The following is an 18,363-nucleotide window of genomic DNA, read 5'->3' on the forward strand; positions in this document are numbered from 1 at the left end:
GGCTGCTCAAATCTCCAGGCTCAGTGCATCAGCGATCCTGCAACGCTGTCTAGGTGGACCGCATTATCTGAGGCGGCAGGATGCGAGAGACGGGCAATGTTCGGTTCCTTCCTCGGACACGTTTCTCCTAGTTCGGTTTTGCAGGACCGGAAACCACCTGTGCACTAAAATAGATGCATGTGGGCATCTAAATACGGAGCAAAAACCATATAAAGCCTCAAACAATCAGTGGTGTGGTTTGACGTTGCAGCATGTGAGTCAACTCTGCCTGAAGTGACAGTGGACACTGTTCCGGCTACTCAGGGGAGCACTGCACGGTTTACAGGAACAATACAAGTACCAGGGAAACACAAACCACAGCATTGTTTCACAAGTACTTTTTTTTTTTTTAAGTGCTGATACAAAGCTGGAGTGGATGTCGAAAGAGCTCTTATTTTGCAAATAAGATGCTGGCTTCCAGGCTTTAATAATAAGAGTCAGATTAACATGTAGTCGCTTGGGGGCGAGTGAGGACTTGGAACATGAAGGGGACGCAGATCGGCTGCTGATGAGGATGATCTAAGGGGCTTCCGCTAGACTAAACAATGACCCAGAGTGGATTTCAAACTGGGTGTTTTACAGTCGGAAACCTGGGAAGTTGGAAAAATGAGTGGCCTGTTGTCAGAGAAGTTCTGAGGCTGATATATTGTTCTGAAGAGGGCTTGTTCCGTTTTCAAAAGGCCACATAAAAACCTTGACATTGCCCCCTCTTTCTGCGCTCTCCCCCCAAAGCAGAAAGAAACATGAGACCCGGGGAGGGGAACGCCGCAGACATCTTTTTGTCCTGTGTTAACCCGGTTGTCACGTCATATCTTCCTCTGATCATCAAATTCTTTAAAAAAAACGTTATCTATTGCAGACTTTCCTTCCCTCCTCTTTCCTCCCCCGTCAACTACTCTCTAACTTCCTCCCATCCTTTGGCTTTCGTTTCTTCTAAATTCCTTTTATTTTCCCTCCCAGCCACATCAAAACCCTGGACAGGGATCACTGGAATATTCCCGCATAGCTCGCGGAGAACACCTGTGTGTGCATGCGGCTTATTTGCGAATGCGGTGCGATATGTACATGGATTCTTGAGTAACCACAGAGGAAATGTATTCAGATCCTCTCTCCGAATCTCGTCCTCACCCTCTCTCCAGATTTCACATCCTCTCCCACATCAGAGGCACCGATAAAAGAGGCAGTGTGTGCGCCGGCCCGGCGGACTCGCTGCGGCCGTCGTGTTAATTCTTCTGAAGCGCCGCTCCTTGTGAAAACAGCGCGGCGGCTATGAACGTTAGCGCAGCTAAATAAACCCCTCTGTGAAAGCTATTTGATTTCTGCATACTTCTCAGTCATGTGTGCATGCCGCATCATTACGGCGATCGGAATTCCTACAGTGGATGGTGTGTGTGTGTGTGTGTGTGTGTGTGTGAATTCAGGCCTGAGATGAGCCCCGGAGGGCGGCCCGAGCTAAACTAGCGGGTAAGCGGCTGCAGGGCTCCCCAGGGGAGCGAGCCCGCGCTGACATGGGAAGCCATAAATAAGGGCCCGGGGCGCAGCGCCATGTCATGCGTCATTTGGGCCGGAGAGGCCTGCTTTATCCCCCCCCCCCTCTCCTCCTCCTCCTCCTCCGCCCATCGCCGAGCATGCCACCTCCTAGGGCGTAACACAAAACACATGGGCAAAGGGCGAGGAGCAGAAGCACCTCGGCATACCGCAACTGCTGCCTTGTCAGCAAAGCTCCTCGGGAGGAAAAGCAGACGCGGCCGAAGACGGCCTCTATGATAACACGGGGCCCGCATGCCGCGGTGGAGGCTGTGCGAGATGGTCGGGCTTGGTTGATCTTCGTGTTATAACACGGCGTGACTGTTATAGGGTGAGCGTTATTTATTATAGGGTTACAGCAGTGAAAAGTGAGCAGGTTTAGCTGGTATCAGTATTTAGTATCTGTAACTGGAATGTAAGCAATGAACAGTTTTTATTTGTCGACAACATAATTGGTTCAGAATGATTTGCCTCAAATACTTTTACAAAACATACGTAACAATCTTTAAAACTATTTGTGATTGATGTGAACATTTTTGTTTTAAGAGCCACAAACCTAATAAAACCCTTTCACAATCCTTGTAAGCCAGTAAATATTCTTAGTACTGACCATTAACACATGTAGTAAATATTCAAACCAATATCAGGGTAGTACAAACAGACGGTTAAAGATGATATCTTCATTTTAGACACTTGCATCGGGGAGCTGTATTGTTTGACTGACCTTCTATAAACAGTGAAGTAATCTAGGTCCAGAATGAGATTACACAATCTTACAATCACTTTCCCTTTCCATTACTAGACGATGACACATTTCCTTCCACCTCCGAATTCTTTTTTATTTTGACTTTTCCCATCTCTGAATTCCTTTTCAATCTGCCGCCCACAGGAAAACACGCGGGGGGGGGGAAAGTCCGCGCTCGTCCATCCTCAATACTGCTAATTCCGAGGTCACTGATGAATCAGCGACTGAACGCAACACGAGATGAGCTGCGGGGCCCGAGGAAGGCGTTGGCAATGGGACTACTGCGCGCAAAAGCTATTGGATAGAGACAACCGCCTCAAGCTAGTGACTCGCTAACACGAATGCTGACCAACAGACGCGACCTGAATGATGACAGCGGCTAGGAGCGCCCTGCCTTTGTGAGAGTCATCGCTACAACTATTTCATTCACATTTACTCTTCGATATGACGTCCAAAAGACATTTTTTGTTGCCTCGTTGGAATTGTTGCGTCTGCGAGTCGTGGAGGGCGGCGCTTTCCAAATAGGGGTGGTCGGAAATATCAGTGGGAAAGCATCCATCCGACCGTCCGCTATGGCTAACGTCTGCTTCCGCGAGGTTTCCCCAGAGACTCCGAGGCGGCGTTACGCCACCTGACCTCCACCTGCGGAGAGCCTGGTTTCTGCGCTTCTATAATCCTGAACAATTGGCTTGAGGGGAGGCACAAAACACTGTGGGAAGAGAAGCCAGCCTTCAGGCACTCGCTCTCTTATCAGCGGAGAGATAGTCATCGGTCCCGGGGGGGGGGGGCGTCCCATTTTTCGCTTTCCCGCACTTCTCTTTCTCCTAATCTCCCTTTTCTTTCCCCCCCTTTTCTCCCAGTGTCAAAGATCAACCACACGATTCTTTTAACTGCTCTTTTCCAGGGCCAATTTTTTAGCTGTCCACAATCCAAAGTGACAAACGCGCCCCGTTGGCTTGCTGATGCGAGTGCCCAGCAGGTTTAAGAGCGGGCAGTGGTACAAGGCTGCGGTCAGGTGAGGATGATAATGTGACGCCTGTGGCTGCTGCACAACCACCGTGTCTGTCTGCAGCGTGGGCAGCCCACTCCAGAGCGAGCATCCACAAGGTCTCTATTTGCAAGCATAATACACTTCACAAAGATGGATCAATCACTAGCGAGCATGTCGGCCTGGATGTCAAAGAGCATTATGGGCTCAGATTATTCCTTAACCATTTTGTTCAGCGTAAGTGACCAAAACTAAAATGCGGATGCTTTTAAAAAAAAAGAAGAAAAAAGATCCACACAGATGGAAGAGACCGATCTGATGAGTCATCAGAGCAGCAACTTCACATTACAGAGTAGTTTGTAAAGCCCCCCAGAGGCCTCACCCTGACAACAGCTGCTGGCTGTCTGGAGCTCAGAACCTCAGTGTGAGAAATGAACAAAGAACGAAGCGGCTCCTGCAACATGTTGTCTGGATAAAGAGCCTCCTAAAGGTTCCTTACAGCAGACACGTATGGGGGGGGGGGGGTATTCAGACGCTGCATAGTGGTCCCATAAACACTTTGTTGAGAGTGCACTGACCTCTTCAGACAGACACAGATTTACAGAGGAGACTTACAGGTGTGGAAAGGCAGAAACGAGGAACGTGGGGATGAGGTATATGAAAGGGTTAAATTAAAGGGTGAGGGGCTAAGTGTCTTACTGTGACAGACACCAGCTGCATGCAATAATCCCCAACCCTCCATCAAGAGCCCTTTATATTTCCCTGTCAGACACAGCAGTGTGTATGAGAGAGAGCATGGCTGGTGGACATGGGCTGCAGTAACAAGAGAGGACCCGCAGTCAGACAGCGTTTTACACCCTTTTCCTCTCGTCTCTTCCTCCTTGTAGCTCCCTGAACGCTTGACATTTAATCACCTCATCCACATGAGGGACACGCCAGTAAAACCTTTTGCTGTGTTTTATAATTTGCTATGGGTCCCCACAAGGCCTGTGACTGTTTCTCATTACCCAGCATGCTCGCTGGGGCTATAAGATATGGATGGACATTTTATCTTGCACCTAAATCCCCAAAAGTGCTGTGTGGGTCCTCAAGTCTGCGCGTTGGAGGGGTTGATTAAGACCCATTGCGCCTAAGGGAGCCCTAAAAAGTGTTATGAAAACCCTACCATGTTCCCATGGCAACCGGCAGTGTGTCTTATGAAGACAGATTATGCATAAGGCTTGTTTACTGAAAACAATAAATTCCAGCATGCTTACATCAAGAGGCAGGCTAAGTGAGGCTCCTCCAAGCAGGCTGGTTCTCTGATGAAAAGGTCCAGGGGCCACACTAACTAGGCAAAGATGGAACACCATGGGGAAAAAAACATAACGTAATGCACACTGGAAACATATGTCTTGTTAGCATAATGCCAAAACCGAGTTAGTTGAAAGCCAGGCAGGCCTGTCAAAGTGTTAGAAAACACAACAGGAACGGATCACGAGGGATTTTCATTTTCGGGGCTCAGCCTTTGAACGGAAAATAGTCGACGCGATAAGCAAAAATATCTTGTAATAAATGCACATGTGATGGTTGGGACAGGAAGGATATCCAATAAGTAATTTAGAACAATATTTGAGTGAGATAATAAAACGTGGAATATCACATTTCTCTACAACGCCATAAAAAAATGAAAGACTGTTTTTCTCTCAATAAACTTCTTCCATTAATGGTGTGGTTTCGCTCCAAGCGTCCACTTTATTTCAAAGACGTGGCAATGACACACTCAAGAGAACCCGCGCACATCGATTCAGCGCTACAGCGTTCAGCACAGAGGCGGAGACCCATTACCAGCCACCGGCGCTGTGATCCTGTCCACTATAAGGAGAGCGGGCAAGTTTTTACGAGCCACCTCACACATTTTAACAGCGTGGCAAACAGACAATAAACACCGGGGAAGGCGGTGCGCCCCAACACGTGTGATCAAGACTCGGCTAATTAGATCGCAGACAGTAAAAAAAGAAAACGGCGAGCGGAGTCGTAAATAGACGGAGGGAGCGCAGACGGGGCCCCGGCCGAGGGATCCAGCGGACGTTTAAGTCAGGAAACACCGCAGGCCGCTGACAAATGACCGTGTCGGGGGTTTCTCATTTCTGCTGCCTTTCTCTGTGGTGGAAATGTGAAGAGCAGACTTTCTGTGGTTAGAAAAAAAAAAAAAAGCAGAAAAAAAGCCACTCGCCCCCCCGTCCCCCTCCCAATGTCCACCCTCCATCCATTCTTCTCCTCCCTCTCCTCTTAGGCAGTGGTTGGTCCCATGAAACAGAGGTCAGGGGACTAATGGAGGACCTCGTGGCCCCCCTCCCCCCCTCCACTCGCTGCTCTCTTATAAATCAAGGGGGCTTCATCCAGAGTGGCACAGTCCTCTGATGTCCCAGCCCATGTCTCATTTCAAAGTCCTCCCGAAGGCTCACACGGTCCCACGTTTACTCACCGGGCACAGGGGAGATGTGGAGGAGGGGGGTGGGGGGGGGGGGGGCAAAGACGGACGGACGGCAGATCAGAGCGTCGAGAAGGAGAATGTGTTCCAGTTTGAAAGAGAAGTAGAGGGAAGTTAGGAATAGAGGAGGTGTCCCGGAGGAAAGCGGGGGGGCCTCTGCAACAAATGTTTATTTAGTAACTATGCTGCATCAGACCTCTTACTTGAAAGCACGGACAATGAATCACAGCATATTGGGAAAGTCATTACGCCGTCCCGCCAACACAACGTGTGCGCAAATGGCTACATGCGAAAGTCACGTTGCACATGTTCCGTTTACAATCAACTATGGAGGGGCAATCAAAATGTAATTTCCCTCCCGTCGTGGCAAATTGAGGTGTGCGTTCTCTCCACGCATATAAGCGGTGGTTCAGATTCTGCGGTTTCCTTTAATCCGTGCATTCATAACATTGCCTGATGAGTTACATATGGATTTAAAAGAGGAGCGCCTTGTCGAGTACAGGTTTGGTTTCAGTCTTTTCAACACATGTCGTGCAAATGACGCTGAATGCATTTAACCAACTTATGTGGACAATCTTGAGAAGTATGAAGGAAAAAAGAAGACGTTTCTATGCAATCAGTACAGTTTTGAAAAGAAAATGACGCAGGCTAGTGTACGGATTATATCAGGAATCCTTTATGAATCATCACTGTACTCCAGAAATGATCCCCCTGTTCCTACATAGGAAGGAACCTTCAACTGCTTCTATCCCTAAAATCTGTAAAAACTAAGCTAAAATGAAATGCAAACGTCAATAAACCATAGTAGCACATAAAAGTATTGAAATTGTGATGTACATTTAAAAAGCTGAGAGAATATTACAGCATAGTTTGTCCCATCTCTAGATGCAATAGCTGTTACATGCAACAGGAGAGCGATCACGCCTGCCTTCTGCTCAGCTAGCGGAGACACGCGAAAGGAGTCAATCTTCCTTAATAAAGAAAAAAGAAAAGACAATGCTACTCATCTCTTGTTTCACCTGCTGCCGCGACTTTTCTGCCCCTCACATCTTCGGCAGTGACAGTGTGGTTTGCATAATCTCCCCTTATCCTCTCTAAATGCAAAGTGTCGGGCGGAATTTGCATCTAAAACGGAACACAAGCTTTCACTTGTGACTTTATTTACAGGGAAGATCATGAAGATACTGTTATAAGAGGCGCGCACACGCACACACACACGCACACACACACACAGTTTACTTTAACCGCAGGAGTGTGTGACACCGTGGTTGTAACCGGTGTTAACCCCCGATGTGGCTGTTGTTTTGAGTGTTTCAAATTGTCTGCTGTTTGAGGCCTGAAAATGCGTCAACATCCAGATGAGAGGAAGGTGGTTGTGGTGTAGGTGGAGGGGGGGGGGGGGGCAGTTAGGGGAGAGGATGGGATTAGGGGTGTGTGTGTGTGTGTGAGAGAGAGAAAGGAGGGGGGGCTCAGACAGACAGAAAAACATTCCCCAGTCGCTACGCTCATCTCCATAACTCAGTACGCAGCCACAGAGCAGCGATGGACGCGGGGACATTAACGACCCGAACCCCCACCGCTGGAAGCGTCGTTACCTGCCGGTGGACAGCGAGGGGCATTTAGGGCCCAATTTGGGGGCGGCGTGAAAGAGGGGCTCTTCTTTTAGCCTCATGGTTGCAGTTTTGGGAGGGGGGCTACGAGTCGATGGCTCGTCAATTCAGGAACTTTAAGCCGAACTAAAGGACGTGCCACAATCACGCTGTGCACAACTTTGCAAAAATAACCTTTTAGAAACAAATGGCCTCTCAACATCTGAGAGATTGTATTTCATTAAGTCAGAGAAGCAACACAAGAGTGTGATTACAACCAACAATACCGCTCATTGTGCAGTGTGTGTATGTGTGTGGCTGTTTTTGTGCCTGTGAGGCATCTCTTCAATTACTGTCAGTGTACGATTTGCTTTTGGGAGCACTCTGCGATGATTAATACCTCGAAGCCGTTAACCACGAGACGTGTGTCACATATCAAGTTAAAGGGCTTTTTTAAAAATCCGGAGCTTTGCCCACCGACGGGAGTTGCACAACCGATGTTTGATGCATTGTGCAACTTTAAAAGTGGGACGAGACTTCAAGCATCTGGGCCGGTTTGCTGCGTTGCCGTTTTACAGATGTGGGATGGCGGAAGGAGGAGCGGTGACATTGGGGATTTAGCGGTTTACCACACATCGCCGTATCAGCTATGCGAAAAGTATTTCCTAAATGCTCATAAATAGGAACATTTGTCACCGCTCACTTTTATATCTTTGGGGGAAAACCTCTCAAAAAAAGAGCCCTAACATTGCAATCCACTGCACCAGCTTTGCATGTTGGGACAATAGGAGACTGTTGATGATGCGGATTATGAAACAAGGGGAAATGTCATCCTCTGCCGTCTGCGTTGGTGTTAGAAAAAGTGTTTCCAGGTGACGCACCTCGCGTGTTGCCTCTGGGAGATGGCGGAGGGAAAAAGACGAAATACCCGGCCTTTATCTTGGGGACCTTTTCAGCGAGGCAAACTATCACTCAGTATCAAATGACATTAAGATAATGAACCAAAGACGCTACAAAGGAGCGGGAGGTAGCGAATTAGCAGCCCGGCTTGCTTATGCCTCCCACGGGGGAAAGGGGGAGGAGGCGTGATGACTGAAGAGAGGTGTGATTAGTTAAGAGGCCTTTATCCATGCCAAATTTGCGTGTGTGAAAAATCACACACCAGAGCCTGAAGGTTGCAAGGCCACAGCTAAAACACCTTAGTCCTCTTGACAAGGAGGTGATAATGAAGGCAACACCTTTGGTGGCCTCAAGAGCAAACACCCTGGTCTGACAGGACCCAGAATGCAATAGGAGAAGCTTCATTTATATACAGTTGAATATAGATAGAAATTACACTGCAAGTAATCACTTCTATAAAGTAGAAAACAACCTGACATCTGATTAGAATGGTAATAAGGCCACACATAAAACAATACAACCCTTCACAATCACTTGTGGTGGAGAAGTGTATTAAATCTCAATGCAGCTTTCAGAGAAACAGCACATTAAGGGTTTGAATCCAAATGTGCAGGTGGGGTAAAAAACATTAATCGAGCTCGCCGGGTAGTTGAGAGTCCGTCCCATTTACACATCTACGACAACTTAAAACATTCAACGCCTGAAGCCTTCGGTGTCATTTCGGGCAGGAACGAAGGTATCACCCGTAACGATCAGCTCGGCCTGCACACGTGCGAGTGTGTGTGTGTGTGTGTGTGTGTGTGTGTGTAAACGTGTTTACGAGAGCAACCTGCTGAGTCATCCTTCAAACTGGGTTAATTCCTGTAATAAGTCACTGATACGGTCGTAGAGGGTAGATTACACAGCATGCGACTCAAAGCTTGAGGAAGCAGCGGAGTTCTTGCAGGCCTGATGCAGCCAGAGGGCTCCTCTGTAAATGCCAGTTGCTCGTTGGCCGGACGCTTTGCCGGGAGTTCGAGTGCAACTAACGCGGTGCGGCAATATCCTCACCGTTTTTACACAGTTCCCTTAGAAAGCGGTTGACAACCTGCTCCGAGGATCCTCCTCGATAATAAAAAAGAAAGAAGTGATGCCTACAGCTTTTTGAGATCTCCATTTTGTACAATAATTGATTAAATATTCTGACATAAAATACCTTTAGGGTTTAGGTCACTTTTGGAAACCAATAATATGTGAATTATCTTTTTCAGCATTTTAGAGACTGAATGATTAATATATTAAGTAAACTAATTGAATCAATAGCCAATAAAAAAAGGCCCACATGACTAAAGAATATAAATGTAGTTTTATGTTCAGCTGATCATTGTCTGCATGCTTTACCTTGTGCACAATCTGACGCCCGTTTAACTCAATCGTATTGAACGCGATACAAAGATATGCCGAGGTCCGACCGAGATCCGCTGAAGTGATCCAACGTAAACTATTGCATGTGCCAGAGGGGACATGATGTAGTGTTCTAAAATAGAACGACCCTATGATCCCTTTTAGTTTGATGCCGTCCTTTGAGATCATGGCAGTAAGTAAGGAGTGTTTGCGCGTGTGTGTGTGTGTGTGTGTGTGTTCAGTTCCACCCCATGTCAGCCCTTAATAGACATGCTGATGTTCCAAGGGGCCACTTGGAGCTCTCAACACGTCCCCTAATGGGCAAGTTCATGTTTATTCTCTTCCCAGTGGACGCCGCTTACCCTGGTGCGCAGAGAAAAAGGAGGAAGAAAAGAAAAGACAAGACAGTCACATCTATCTCCCATTTTCTCATTCGCTGTCCTCATCACTCTCGTGTATCCCCACTCAATCAATTTCTCTACAGTTCCTCTTCTCCGGTACACCCCCACCCCACCCGCCACCTCTCCCTCGCTGCCTCGGTGGATCGTTTACCACCTCTCGCTCCTCCTCTATCATTCTTTCACTGCTCCTCTCCTCTCTCGTCACACTGTAATCTCCTGGTCTGAAAGGTGTTTCCTGAGGAGGGCATGCGAGAAGACAGACGGGAGTGATGGATCGCCGTGGGGAGGCATCACTTTGTCCTCCGCCGGGGTGGAAACAGGCTGGGTTTGGGCAAGGGGAGCCGCGGGGGGGGGGGGGGGGTCTAACAGTGGGAGGGGTGGGGGGGGGTGTTGGGGAGGGTTAGCAAGGTGCACGCGGCATTGAAAAGGTGATGCTGAGGGGGAGCAGGGGAGGTGTCTCTGTGGATGGTGGGAGTAAAAGAAAGGCCTGAGGTGAGCGAATTGTAGTGAAGAATGACAGACTCATCACATCACCTTGAAGCTGTTCCTGAACCCTGCGCCATAGTAGCAAATGAATAGTCCCATTTCACTCAATGAAGCAAAGAGAGCAAGTTAACGTTTCGAAGCTGCTCCACCCTCAACTCACAGCACAAAGGCCCCTCATCCAAGTTACATATTACAGGCTTTGTTTTTACAGGATCTGTAGCTTAGGATCTTTCAACCAGCTCAGCTCACACTTTACTGCTACTATTATTGTCCAACATTCGCCATGTGTTCTCCAGGCTTTTGAGGTTACAGCTACTGACGAACGTTTCTGGGGGTTTGATCTTGTTGTCGTCTTAATGCATCCTGTGTCCTTATTTAACAAAGGGGAACGTTGACACACACACACACACCGGTGGGTCTACACATCACTGAAGGAAGGTCTCCATTGTAGTCACAAACGTCTGCTTCGTATTCATTGAAAACATTTCAGGCCACGTCGATGCAGATTAGGTCCCGATCCCCATGTTTTTTCCCCCCCCATACGGTGATTTAGGATGCGTCCAGGTGCCGCGTTTGGCTTCACAACACTGGCGCATAAAGGAGAGACAGATAAGAAGGGAGGAGAAGCTGTCTGACAGCTGCCTGGTTGGGTAACACTCCCGCGGGACCCCCCCGAGAGGAAGCCCCGCCTGGGGGGGGGGGCGTCTGCGCCTCGGTCGGGAAGGAGGACTTCAAACACCCCTCCGCCGCTCCTTCTCCTGCTGTTCTCCTGAGCTCCGTGGGGGGTCTGTGAAGACCATCCCAGCAGTCCCCACGCCATGAATCACCTACGTCTGTCTCCTCTCTGCCACCGCACTCTCCTACCGGCACTCTTTTTCCTTTTTATGCGTCATTTATATCTATTTTCAACAAGACAGACGAATGAAGGCAGGAATGTGTGGGACACATAAATAAAGTGTTCTCCTCGCCACTGGTCATTCATCAGTCGCCTGTGGCCCCAGCTCCTTTGACCTTTGTGTCCTCGTCCCAGCTCTGCTGGCGGGAAAAAAAAATCCACACACTAGGCACAAGGTCAGACGCACAATTCCTTTCGGCAAGGCTGCCCAGTGTTGTGTTCCAGCAGGGAGGATTGTGTAACCGTGAGGGATGGCACAGTGTGCGAATCGGGCATCATAAGCTGATGAGAGTAAGCATGTGACCAATTGGTGCTTTACGATTCCAGCCATGTGAAGGAGCTGCACCCAAGAGGAATCATAGGACTCTCTCACAGAAGTCTGTTCATAAACAGGCGTTGCAAAACATGGATTTGCTCATCGAGATAAAAAAAACAAACACAAAGAGAAAAGCGGAAAACTAGCATTCAGAGAAGCAAACCTGGTGTAATTCACACACAAAAGCTAAAAAATATATAAAGAATTAGGCCTCATTACCTGAAAGCATGTCTTAAACACATTTTAATCCTGATACGTGTCACATCAAATCAGCCAAAATGGGCTCCCGCTGCAGAAAACCCCAGCAGCCACTGCTGAAAATGTGGGAGACTTGGGCCCCCGGGACCCGTGGTGGCTCAGCTGAGGACATTACTGCACGCAAAGCTACCCCGCACTCTCTCACACAGACAGACACACACACGCACGCACGCACGCACGCACGCACACACCGAGTCTGGTGGCAGACAACAGTCACCCTGTCATCTTCGATTGCGGGCCGCTCATGTTGGACCAGCGACACCTTGCACGCACAGTGGGCCCCGGCCCCCCCGGTATCCGACTGCCGCCACAGAGGGAGCGCCAGGGAGTTACTTCAGCTCGACAGAACAAACACAGAAATAAGCCTGTGTGAAAAGCATCTAGCGCAGTCGAGAAGAAGTGTCTAAATATATATATATATATATATATATCCTACAGCCATGGCTTTGAATCAGTCCGTGTGCGCTGGATGTTTTGGATAAAGACATTAATTAGAAACACTGGACCCTAAAGGCAGGAGCCATCAGCAAAAGAATCCAGAGTCAAAATGTAGAATATGTTGACAAACATCTTTGGCTGCAGGACAGTTTTCCGGCAGCGCAGCGGCCCAATGGCTCACATGTGTTTGGCAGATGGCACCGAATGGATGGCACATAAGGTCAGAAAGAGCACTCAGCTGTATATCTCTCACACGTACAGGCCCTCCAGGAATGTCCACACAAGGCCAAGGATTATGGCACTGCGGTTTGTGTGCAGGCGTTTGTGTGCCGGCGTTTCTGCGCCGCGCGTCTGCACTTGTTGATAAAGAGCTCGGCTCGCGATAAGTAATGTTTACCTTTCAGCAGAAGGCTGTACGACGGTTTTACTTTAACAGCCAATTCCCTTTTTTTTTTTAAACTGTAGGAATATTTATGTCCAGACTCACTGGTAGTGTCATCCAAGTGTTTACGGAGTGAAAAATGTACACAATCACTAAAGTACAACGGGATGCTCCACACTTAACAAGCCTACAGACAGATATTTAATAGCTGCCCAACTGATGAAATGCGTAAACACTGAAACATATTGCATTAATAACCTAGAAAGGGGAACCCGGATGAGTGGAGATCTTTTGATATGGAAGCAATAATGATGCCTTCTAATATACGGATATACTCATAAGTATTTTAATAGTCGTGACATTTCATATGTAATAAAAGCAACCCAATTTAGTAATTTCTTACTTTATTATGTATTTACTTTATAAGAAACATGGATGCAGCATTCACCCCAATGATCGGCTACTGATGCCCAACACAAATGGTAATGAATATACAAATAGCTGGTTCACCCGGGGACCAAGACAGAGGGGGGAGCACCAGGGGGCGGGAGGGACCCATGAACTTTGGGTTTAAACCAAAACAACAAAGTGTGGGCCACAATTTGAAAACTGTCCTTTGAACTATTATTGACAGTAAACTCGCTTACTGTTGTTATTGCTGCTGCCACAGTGGGCTGATTAACTGATCAGATTACATCTTTGCTTTGTTGTGCAACAATCCCTGAAGTGCGTGCGCTCTTTTCTTTTTTCTTTAGTCCTCATCTCACATGGCGGCTAATCAAGGGGCATATTCGATAACACTCTCCATGTTTACAGCCCAACAGATCTTTGTTACACCTCCGCTGCCACAACATGGACCAAACATCGGGAAGAGGCTCACTTGTGTTGGCAAATAAAGATCAAAAAACCGGATCAAAAGAATACCCACGTCTTTCCTTTATTCATCACGGGCAGAGAGGTGGGAAGAACATTTCCTCTGGCTGTTTCGTGTGTGTGTGTGTGTGTCTGTGTGTGTGTGTGTGTGTGTGTGTGTGTGTCTGCGAGTCCCGCGGACCTCCGGCAAACTATCAATTTGCAACTCTGCGGCACGACGGATGAATCTGATCCACGATAAAAAACGCAGGTAACCCCCCACGCGCCTCATTACTACGTCCACAGCACGCCGCGTCCTCCCAGCGTCCGCGGCGAGGTCGACGGAATGCGCGGCGCCTCGTTGAACTTTGTTCAACGAGTGTTGGGGTTTTCGGGGGGGCTGCCGGGGGGGGGGGGGGCGACCCCTTATTGTCAGTTGCTCCCTTTGTGGGTCGCACTCCTCACTGTACAGAGAGGAGTAAAAGAAAGGCGTCCTCCAACAGTCGGTCATGCACCAGTGCTCCTGGCAACAACAGGTCCCGAGGACGCAGACCTGCCTGGCCTATATTGGCTTGGCTCTCGGCTAGCGTGGCGGCGGCGGCGGTGCTAGCCCCCTGTCAGCTGTCCCATTCAGGGCCGGGCCGGCTCTTTATTAAAGCTTTGAAGGCCGTTGAATAAAAGGGGCGTCCTTATGTTTAGGTGATAGAATGTAAGCAACGGGTTTTCTGCTTGGGCAACACAAGACAATGAGCCTCCTTCTGAGTATGGGAAGTACGAGAAAGAGAGCGGGCGAGAGAGAGAGAGAGAAAGAGGGGTACGCCACAAGGCTTTTTAAGGATGCGGATTACTTTGGTGGATGGAAAGTCATGGCGAACTGGCGGCGGAGGCTTGTGAAGGAGAAATGCAATGAGTGGTAATTATCGCAGGTTGCTGTGACGCCCTGGTGATTAATATTAAAGCCACGGAGCCGAGGCTTCTCTGTTAATTAGAGGACGAGACCCCGACGGAGACAGAACCCTGTATGCACACACACTACGTGCTACACTTCAGTGAACCTAAAGAGTACAGCCGTCTGATACAATCGGCCGTCATATGGGGATTGTCGTTTACGGTTCGAACGCGGTGATAAAATGATTTATGAACGCCATTTTAATTGACATAGTTGGTAGATTTTTTTTGTTATTATTCTTTTTTATGTATAACCAAAAGAACTGCATTAAGGATTTGCAACCAGAGATGTCAGGTTTCAATTCTCCTTCATATCTGGCAACTTTCAGATTGTCATTGCTATAACCAGCTTACGCAAGACTAATACCCACTTTGATCAATATTAGACATCTTTGTCCCATTTTTGGCAGTACAGCTTTGAACAGGTGTGACACCCACCTTCCCTTCACATGCCGATCAGTACACACACATACACATACCTGGTCATGGCTGGCTTGGAGGGTGCTCCCAGTGCCGTGGAAAGTCATCTGCACAGGGGAGAGGGTCAGATAGGTCACGAAATCCTTGCCACTCTGCGCATCACTGTACTGCACCTGGAAGGGAAGGGGGGGGGGGGGGGGGGGGGGGGGGGGCAAGGGTGGACATAGCTGAGTTACCCCTAAAGTAAACACAGGAAAAGATCTATCAAAGCGCAAGAAACCAGAGACCTGAAGCATCGAAGGTTTTTGGAAGAGGTCGGCTTGAGAGTAAATCTTGCATGCCTAATTGCCACCACAGACCATTTGTGGACAATTACCCCCACACCATACAGAGATGGCAACGGAGGGGAATGAACGCATGGGTGTGTATGTGTACGATTTGGAGGACATCAGAGGGGGGTAATGATGACATCACTGGCGACCCCTCATCACGGAGAGGTTAACTCTGCAGGCCTTCCTAAATGCTGTGCAATCAGGACTGTTATGACACGATGCTCCTCTGGGACGGCCTGCTCACGAGATCCAAGGGCTTTGGTGAAAATGCCTGCCCTACTTCTCTGTGCACGTGCGTGTGTATTTTCACGTGTACGCGAGTGCATGCGTTTGCCTGGCCTACTTATGCCCAGGACAGCTGCAGGCATCTTAATAAATGGAAAACAAAATACATATGAGACCTGAGAGACGAGAAAGTTCTGACAGCAATGCAAGAAAGGACAGAAGGAGCGAGGGCGAGACTCAAAAGGCTCTCACGCGTCAGAGAGCGGATGGCAGGTATTGAAGCATTTAGCCACTGTCATGTCGCAGCTTCTAGCTCCCTCTGTGCGAAAGCACCGCACTTCAAACTGCTAAGATAAGTCAGTCACATGAAAATAAGAAATAAAAAGGGTTTGTGGGCCACGATGAGTGGAATTAGTTACACCCAAAATAAACAAAAGAAATACCAGAACCATGATGCTTAAATCAATTCCACATACTTTTATAGATCAATGTATCATTTCCATAACAACTCATGTTACAGAAAAATGAGTTGGAAGACATTTCAATGTTGATATCTGTTCAATTCATCTATAATGGGGCTATTGGTTCGACTGCTTGTTTTTGTTTGCCGAGGAGTTCCAAGTTCCTATTACCTCCTAAGCAACAACACATGTATGTGACGACACAAAACGCACGTGCGCGTCTGCTTTGAGCACATTCACTTCTGCTCACCGGATCAAGCCTACGACGGGCTGCAATTTGTTGGCTTTACATGGAAAATTTGTACACACGGCCGTGCGAGCAGCTGCGTATGGTCTGTGACTGAAAGCTTCCAGAGCACGTTGTGTGCGTCTCCTCTGTGAGTTATGAACATGCGTGGAACAGAGCGTGCGTGCACCGGCCCGGCCAGACGCATGCATGTCCGCCCGTTGCAAAGATGTGCACAAACATGAGATGTTCTGCTCGGTACGCAAGAACACACACATTTACCAATGCGTGCATGTGCGCGCACACCTGCTGCCGGGGAGACGGGGCCCACAGTGACAAATTGTGGAATGCTATCTGTTATGTGTATGAATGATGAATGTCGTAAAGTTAGCCGTGGAAAAAGCCTCCTCTGACAAGTTAATCTCCAATAAATTCTCCAGACTTTGACGTTAAGGAGAGAAAGGAAGAAAGAAAAAACCCAAAGGGGAGCACTTTTTAAGAGTATGAATCTCATTGTTTGGTAACAAGAACATACAGCTTCTTTCGCAAACTCCTTCAGACCGCTTTGTAAAGGACTGCGTTTGCGTGGGAATAGATATTAACCTGCGCGTAAACGCGGGGAGTATAAAGGCCCGTGGTTTGGGAGATGTATGGTGCAATCATGTCGTCCGATCACTTTGCTCGCTTCATCTATCGCGAGCTGTCGGGCCTCCAGCCGAGGGCGAGGCCCTTTGATGCCGCTTGGAGGAAACAGACGCTCTCCCTCGCTCTCTGGTCGGAAAGAGATATATACGCCTGATTTATCAAATTTCTAATTATTTTAAACTTCTCCCATTGTGAAGAGAGTACAGGGACAGAAATGTGTATGTTCAGTTGATGGAAACCACCAATTAATAAGTATCTTTGAACATTACACAAGTGTTTGTGTTCCCAAATACACATGGAAGTTCTCCTTTGGTTGGTTGTGATTAAATTAAATCAAACATATCAAATATGTGATCTTGTTGACTTTGGCATCTACCCTGTAAATGAAGCTATTGATGGAGGGAAGATTGCTAATATTTATATAATAGTTTTTTCTCCACTTTTATGGGTTGGATATGATAAAAGTCCAGTCCACCACCTTGACTTGCTCCAAATCCTGGTTTAAACAGCTAAATTGGCAGATGTCACCAAAACGCCACCTGGAGGTCTTTCATTTTTTCGGTGGCTTTCTGATGAAACAATAAAAGATCCTGGTAAGTTTGGGGATTTTACAAGAACTCTGACCTGCAGGTAGGAAATGAAAGCTGTGCCAGCATCAAAGAACTCTGTGGCTTTATCTCATATGCGACGATTCGGCGTTAACTGAAATAACGAGCCTCTTTAAAACAAACAGTCTATTCTCCCAGACAGGATGTGGGTTTTGAATGCGTGTTTGTGTGCATCGGTGAGTGCATGCATTCTAAAAACAGGCCTAACTAATCATTCCAGGTCCCAACTCAGTAAACAGCCTCTAATCCACTTCCTTTAAAGACAAAGAGGCAGGAGAGTTACGCAAGGCCTGCGATTGATCGACGGCACTAACGTGGAACGACCTCTGACATCTGGCTCCTAAAGCTGGCTGGCTGGCTCCTCTTCAGATGCTCCTCTCCGACAAAAAAAACGAACATACGCACAAACTAAAAGGGAATCACGGTCGCGACGGTGCACGCAGCCATGCCCCAAATCCACGTTAAGTGCATGTCCACAAACAGGAAACCCAACTGACATGTGTGGGGGAGGGGGGGGCTGACATGCGTGCAGAAGTCCATATCGTTAGGCCGGCGTTACGCAATACTGTCAAGGTAACCGTGAAAACAAACACTTGCCATGCGTTGTGTCATAAACCACCAGTTGTTCAAAAACAGAGAACACAAGTTCTGCAGGACAAAGAGCTCGGTTCCAAACTTAGCCGCGCGGAGAATCAGATTGAACGGAAATAACTTTGACTTTCCTATAATAAAACAAGGCCTCTGCGCTGAGGAACGCCGTCATTGTTGGTGAGCAGCAATTAGGGGCCCGAGTCGAGCCACTCGAGTGGGGACCATCAGGGGTCAA

General features: G+C 48.0%; 1 protein-coding gene across 2 annotated transcripts in view; it reads right to left on the reverse strand.

The window, feature by feature from the left end:
- The window catches only part of stau2 (staufen double-stranded RNA binding protein 2), a 64,421-nt gene that overhangs the window by 7,085 nt on the left and 38,973 nt on the right, over positions 1 to 18,363 (reverse strand). For both annotated transcript variants that reach the window (XM_040167192.2, XM_040167191.2), the window contains exon 14: positions 15,100 to 15,213. In XM_040167192.2, the coding sequence (XP_040023126.2) occupies positions 15,100 to 15,213 (114 nt within the window). The remainder of the gene's footprint in view (positions 1 to 15,099; positions 15,214 to 18,363) is intronic.

This window comes from Gasterosteus aculeatus, chromosome 21 (genome assembly GCF_964276395.1).
Source record: "Gasterosteus aculeatus chromosome 21, fGasAcu3.hap1.1, whole genome shotgun sequence".
Classification (NCBI taxonomy): domain Eukaryota; kingdom Metazoa; phylum Chordata; class Actinopteri; order Perciformes; family Gasterosteidae; genus Gasterosteus; species Gasterosteus aculeatus.